General features: G+C 40.3%; 1 protein-coding gene across 1 annotated transcript in view; it reads left to right on the top strand.

Annotated features, from left to right (window-relative positions):
* The first annotated feature begins 220 nt into the window (after positions 1–220).
* Positions 221–7,188, top strand: part of LOC137968973 (collagen alpha-1(I) chain-like) — a 17,456-nt gene continuing 10,488 nt past the window's right edge. The window contains exons 1-6 of the mRNA XM_068815468.1: positions 221–306; positions 1,613–1,724; positions 4,055–4,309; positions 4,872–4,988; positions 5,738–5,968; positions 6,809–6,988. Of these exons, the coding sequence (XP_068671569.1) occupies positions 1,634–1,724; positions 4,055–4,309; positions 4,872–4,988; positions 5,738–5,968; positions 6,809–6,988 (874 nt within the window). The 5' untranslated portion in view covers positions 221–306; positions 1,613–1,633. The remainder of the gene's footprint in view (positions 307–1,612; positions 1,725–4,054; positions 4,310–4,871; positions 4,989–5,737; positions 5,969–6,808; positions 6,989–7,188) is intronic.

Raw genomic sequence — 7,188 nt, 5'->3', positions numbered from 1 at the left:
GATAAGCAACGCAGTGATCGGAATATAAACGTTAACTGGTCATTAATATGCCATTTGATCTTTAAATGAATTCTACCCAATTTTCCCTTTAAAAGGGTCTGGAAATGAATAAGGAGAATTGATTTTGTTTGACCACCCGTCATGGTACCTGCCCGAGCAAATGGCTTGCCGTTTTATCTGTAGTTGCTGTTCGTATGAAATATTGATGATCAGTGTTCAAGACAAAAACGGTTAGATCAAGCGCCTTTCAACTGTAAAAATATTTTTAAAGGCGAGTCTTTGTGGAGTTCTTCGCTTCGGAACAAAGTAAGTTCGTTTTATTTTAACTAAACAGGGAGTTTTTTTTTCTTGTTCTTTCGTGTAATGGACCGTCTTCACAATCTTCCACACGAACTGTTATTATGTTGCCAATTCGATCACTGCGGTTAAGTTTACTTGATCGTCCTAAAGAGTATATAGCCTGGTGTCTGGGTTTGTTGTCGATCTTTCTTCAAAATGCGAATTTTGAAAATGAGTCATGGATGAATTCTGATCTGGCACTAAATAACCCTGATCGAGTTAATACAATTGATCAAGACTTATAACCTAATTCGAAATTCGCGCCAATTCAAAATGGATTTCTTCAGTTCCCTCTGGGTCTCTTCATATAGATTTTAACCCTGAATGGCTTAGTAAACATTGGCTTATGTTCTAATTATCAAGAGATAACTTTCTGAGTTATGCTACAAATTTCAGAAATAGTGGTCAAGATAATAGTAGTTTATACATTTGGAAACAGAAAAGTGTATTTCAGCCTTCGAGAAAAAAAGGGATCATCTCTTAACCTGGATAATGATTTCTCGAACGCCGGCATTTTGATTTTTGATGGGTTGGCCGTCCGGTTACGACATCATTTTGGACAAAAAAAGAGAAGATTTGGGAACAATAGGGTCAACTGTAACAGGTTATAAAATCAAGAATGGCGGCGCCCGTGAAACTCTGCAGTGAGAAAAGGCAAGAGTCAAAAGGCAATGCGTGAATTGCTAAAATATAAGCGATAAAGAGAAAGAGAAGCGGTTGAATGACCCAGTCGGAGCTTGACGACAAGAAATTCGTATGCATCGAGTTCCACCAGTAGCACCACTGCACTGATTTAAAAATGATTAAACTCTTCTATTGTCTATAAGGTCGACTCCGGTACACACTCATGATTTCATCTAAAAATAACCTAATTAACGGAATTAAAAGGCCAAGGCCTCTCCAAACCAATTCTTAATATTGTTATAATATATTAAAAGCATTATTCTGTTTTGGTGGAAAGAGTTAATAATTTTTGACCTAGCGTAAGCCAGAGCACAGAAACGTTATTGTGTTTCGTTGGTATCACAAATGTTCTGAAATGTCTTTGAACTCAAACTAACTAATGAAAATGGTGTATTTGATAACACATGTTATCGACTCCCGCGCTTTGTTAGGTAAACCGTCGAATGAAATAAAGTTTCGAGTCACGCAGTCATGACAAATGAAGTTTGAGGGTGTTTCATTCACATTTAATTCAAAACATTTTACTTATAACAACTTGGACCAGCTCATCTCGTTGCTGTTTTTGTTTGTTTGTTTGTTTTTTCACAAGAGCAACTATCTTCGCTGTGGCATGCAACGGATGCAGTGGTCACTAACCTGCAACCTGGGACTATGTGTGTTCTTCATTCCATCTATCGTTAGTTCATATGCTCTTGCAGCTGGTAAGGTCAACCTTTTAATTGCGTTTGTGCATCTTAACTTATATACTTAGCTTTGGGAAGGCTGCGCCGATAGTTTTATCACCAAAGAGGGAAAATCATAAAACCAGATAAAACTGGTTATACAAGATTTATGAGAGGATGCAAAATGTGAATGTAGCATCTGTTTGTCACTGTGATCGATGGATCTCTAACAGTGTTTCCACTTTGTCGAAAATTAAATTAATGTTTGGTAGCAACCGTGATTTGAACAAACGATAACTTCAGGAAGGCAGATCAGTCTCTGGTGAACACTTTGAGATACACATTAAAAACATTGTCTTTATAGGAAAACTGGGTGAGGAGAACATTTCAGTGCAAAACTCCTGGACTTATGAGATAATTTTTGTTGAATTTCTTCTCTTGTTCAATCATTTATTTTTTTCGCAAATTTGGCCAATGCAAAATGTTTATCTTACCTAACTCATTGCCGTAAAAAGATCACGACTCGACTGAACAAAAACATGATGCTGATATCAAATGTAAAATACGGCACACCTAATGGTATGAATATAATTATAACGCTATAGTTATGCAGAGTAAGGTATTAATGCTTCGTAAAGTAATTAAAAGTAATAAACTTACCAATCTAACCCTTTTTGTTTCTTCTCTTTATCATTTATCTCAGATCTTTGAGCTGTGCATTTTGTTAAAAAAAAAAAAAAAAGACTTTGGATCTTGGCAGATCTAGGCCTCGTCCTCTTTTTTTATGCAACCACAGGCGCCCCAAGGCCAGTGTGAGGAAAAGCCAACTAAAATAGAAGGATTTTTATGGGAGTCTCGATAAACGACCTGAGAAGATAATTTTACGGAAAAAATTCTCATTTTTTTTTCATTTTAATCCGCTAGCCGCGCAATCGAAGCCCTTCCAGGTGCGTCAGGCGGCTGTTAGTGTCCCAAACAAAACGATAAAATGATGGAAAAGATCCTCGAACACTTTGAACACCGCTCGGGGACAGTTGAGCTCGATTTAGTAACATCGTCAGAGACTATAAACGAAGACAAATAAAGATTCGTTACCAAGCCACAAACAAAGACTCGAGGCGCCTGTGATTTAACTTGTTCAGTAGCATTTCTTTCTTTGGGTTGTGTTGGGAGCTGGGGTAAATATCTGCCTGTTATAACAACAAACAAGCCACGTGTAAGTATGATAAATGATTGCATGATCTATATGGGATGTTTCTGGTATATGTATGTTCGTTATTCATTTAGTATGTCTTGGATCCTCAGTTTTGCCATAATCCAGTGCGGTTTCCGTTCGTGGACTATTCGGTTAACGTTAAATCGAGTGATTTCCCGAGCGTGTCAGTGAAAACGATCTATTCGCGTTAAAACATTTTAAATTTCATCTCACTTTGCCTGTCGTTTCTTTGGGAGCAATTTTCAACAATTAGCATTGCTTGTACCTTTAAGTCTCCTGGCTGGCTGGATCAGTCCAGCGAATACTAATTCCCCTTCTTAAACCTCTATACGAGCTCTTGTGCTTGGTTGCTGGTTGCTTGGTTGTGTCTCGACTCTAGCGTTTGCTAGAAAGTCGCGCCAACGTACGCTGTGTCTGTGGATATTTCATAACAATAATATTAATAGTTTCGCATAATATAATAATCTCAACTGCAGGTCAACATAAGAACGTAAAATGTGCTGATGATGTAACACGAAATTCATAAATAAAGTTGAAGGTAATGACACTTAACTTTAATGGTAACAAGAATAACAACAAAGCGACACCGATTTTAAGGAGAAAAATATCGAACTTGGTGAAATAGATCACCTTTTGCTATGTGCCTAGAAAATGATCATTTGAATAATCAGGGGGGCGACAAGGAAATGTTCAGTGAACTTGGACAGCCCTCTCACACGTTATCAGGCTGAAATGTCTCTCCTGGATCCATCAATTTATTGGATTGAGAACCTTGGACAGCGAAGAACAAGAACTACTTCCAAAATACGACAATTGTACCGTATTGAATGGCGCAAAATCAAGGCCTCCCGTAAGTATTCTTATGTTACTCACTCTGAAAGACAAATTGTTGATGATCCTTCCGATTATATTATTCAGTTTTAATTCAGACCAGGACACCAACGGCCTTAACTAAAACATTTTTCTGTTAAAACACGTTCTGCCGCGTTACTTAGCATTTTTTTTCAAATTCGCAATGACTATTATAAAACCGTCTGCCTTGACAACCATACGCGGACATACCGACTGCTCTACGCGTCTTATTTTTCTTAACCATTTCTATTTTTTTTCTCAAATTTTTGATAACACCATTATTATTTCACTTTGTCAACAGATTTTAAGCGCCAGATTTATCCGTGTAGTTATGACTGCCCAGAATTCTGTACTCCCGCATGTGACCCTTCATGTTGCAACTATTACAGCTTTCCACGCAATTCCCCATCCCCTCCCGGACCCCCTGGAAATGACGGTCCGGTTGGACCCGCCGGGCCTCCTGGACCTACGGGACCTAAGGGAATACCGGGATCACCCGGACCACCTGGTCCAACAGGACTTCCCGGTGCCCCTGGAAGCTTAGCTGGTCCTCCTGGTATGTAATGGTCAGTATGAGCAATTAATTTATAACATTGCATCAGTCAATCGTTGTCCTGTGCTTCATCTTCCTATCATTTAAGGTCTTCAAACGTCAAATATCTTCATCAGAATCTTTGCTAACTCGCCCTAAAGCATCTGTAAGTGACAATCGGGATACGCCTTTTTTTTAATGCGTTGTGACCACAAAACAAATTGCTTTCAAAAGTCACTAAATTATCGAGTAAAAATCGTTCCTTGCAAGCAACCTTTGAGACACTTTATTCGTTTTACATGAGACCTATGTGTTAATCTTTATCGGAGTGAAATAGGTCTGGATCTAGAATTTCATCTTCTGGTTGGAAATGTGTAAAGGCTTTGCTCCTCTAAGAAAAAGTTACCAAAGTGTTACCGTGTACATTACGGTCACGTAGAAAATTTCAAGAATTTGGAACTTATTTTATGATGATAATCAAGATAGGCACGAAGAGGCGTGGTCGGCCGAGATGCGATATTCTCTAATATCGGCAAGGAAAGATTGAACTTGAACAGCTTATCATTGTTTTTTCTTGCATGTAAAGATATCCCTGGTTCTTCTGGAATTCCCGGTCAACAAGGAACTTTAGGCGAACCGGGTGATATGGGACCTCCTGGACCACCCGGTTGCCCCGGACCAGCTGGCCCAGCAGGACCGATGGGTAAAAATAACAATATAAATAACCGTAATATTTACACAGGAAGATCCACTTATCCAAAAGTGGTTTCCAGGGAGGTCCTGAATCCGATCAAATGGGAATTTAGAGATGTTGGTTTTTGAGGAGAGGCGGAAACCAGAGAACCTGGAGAAAAGCCTCTCGGAGCAGAGTAAAGAACCAACAACAAATTTAACCCACATATGGCCACATATCGGGAATCGAACCCAGGCCATTGAAATTGGTGGGAGGCGATTGCTATAACCAGTAAACCATCCCTGCCCAACATGAACAACAATGTGGTGTACGGAAATGTACAGTGTTAGAAACATCAGTCAGACATTTTTATCCGAGGCATTCAGGTTTGAATTTTATAGTTGGCTTTTTTCCAACCATTATAGGCAGCTCGATTTTAAACGATAAAACCAACCGATTAAACATTTACTTGAGGGTATGGATGAGGTTAACTGAAAGCTGAGATTCGTTCAAAATTAATGCTGTTAGCTGAGAAACGTTGTGTTTTTAACTCATAGTTGAGAATTGTTGATGTGTTTTTTAACTGTTAGATGAGATTCCAGCACTCCTTTCACCCCTCCTGACCCTCATACTTCCCCCACATAACTCCCGACATAAAAGTACCCTAGACGAAACCATGAAAACAAGACTTCCGTCATCAAAAACGTTCCTTTCACAGTATTTCGACAGGGATCAGGAATGATTTACAATTTGATGCATTCATTTTTTGTGGTTGTCAGGACCGGCTGGAGCTCCTGGAGATCCAGGGGTTGTGGGAGCCATGGGAGAACCGGGAAGCCAAGGAGATCAGGGTGAGGCCGGGCAACCTGGACCTCCTGGACAACCCGGGCCTCCTGGTGTGCCGGGTATTAAAGCCCAGTCACTTTGTCCTGAGATTTGTGGGACCATCTGCATAAGTATATGCCGAAGCGAGTGTTGTACACCCAAATTTGGCATACCAAAACCAGCCGGTGAGTTTGGGTAATATATGCATACTATGCGTAAAGTTTGTGCAGAGGTAAATTGATAGTTAATGAACAAAACCGAGTCGGACACGATTCCTAGTTTTAGGATTATTCGTTACGTTATATCAGCAACGTCAATTGTTTAAAATACCTTCAAAGCCATCCGAATATTCTGAGTAAATAATTAGCGTGAAGTTTTGGATTCGACGTAGATTGACTAATTTTCAGAGGGAAACGGTACAGACAGTTACCCTTGCACACGATATTTTGAGAAGGCCTCGGAAATAAGCCGACAGCCACTTCAGGTTACCGAGAACTGAAGAAATTAAATTTCAAGAGTGCTCGTGGGTGTAACACAACGATTTTTCGATATCAAAGCGCCTTCAATAACCCTTTCCAGAGAGTGAAATTGGAGCAGCAGCAGTGAAAGGCTAAGTAGACGAAAGAAGAAGAAGAAGAAGGAGAAGAAGACAACGACGAAAAAAGAAAAGAACAACAAAAAGACGAAGCAATTGTTATCAGTTCATAATTCGTCCCCAAAAGGCACTAAAATGAAGAATTATTTGCCGTTACAAGAAGCTACTTCACATATCTGCAGGGCATTCAAACTTCATTGTCACAATATTCAAACATCAGTGTTTTTATATTCTCCCTTCAGGGGCTAATGTACGCCACAAATTAAAAATGTGAACAACACGAGAAATCATCCATTTCTTACTTTGTCGTCGAAAGAACTTAGGTAACATTGAACGGAAACCGCACTGGATTTAGAAAACGGTACAATCTTGGTGTAGCCACAGTTTTTCGAAAGTAACAAACGCTGCTCTCCTTCACATTCGAATTTAGCATTTCCACAGCAGGGCGGACGAGATGGGGCCATGGGACCATCAGGGGCTGCAGGGAATCAAGGGGCGCCTGGACCTGCTGGACAACCGGGTGCTCCTGGTCCACCAGGACCCCCAGGACCACCGGCAACAGTTCCTCCAATCCTGTATGGCCCACCACCAGGAAAACCATGGCCTGCAGGTACTTTCTACGTTTCTGACCCCACCGCTTAGTATATCAGACTGGTAGCACGTTATTTCATTTTGTTAGCACAGCCAGTTATTCAAATCGGATAGCCAGAACCCAAACCAAGGCAAAACAAAGCCTTGAGCATGCGGGACCTTTTTGACTGTTTCCAAGCTACGATTTTGATGAACGTCCCGAAACGGTCCCCTTGCTCT

This window comes from Montipora foliosa, chromosome 8 (assembly GCF_036669935.1).
Source record: "Montipora foliosa isolate CH-2021 chromosome 8, ASM3666993v2, whole genome shotgun sequence".
Classification (NCBI taxonomy): Eukaryota; Metazoa; Cnidaria; class Anthozoa; order Scleractinia; family Acroporidae; genus Montipora; species Montipora foliosa.
Note: the sequence above shows the minus strand (reverse complement) of the source record. Positions and strands in the feature narration are given on the sequence as shown.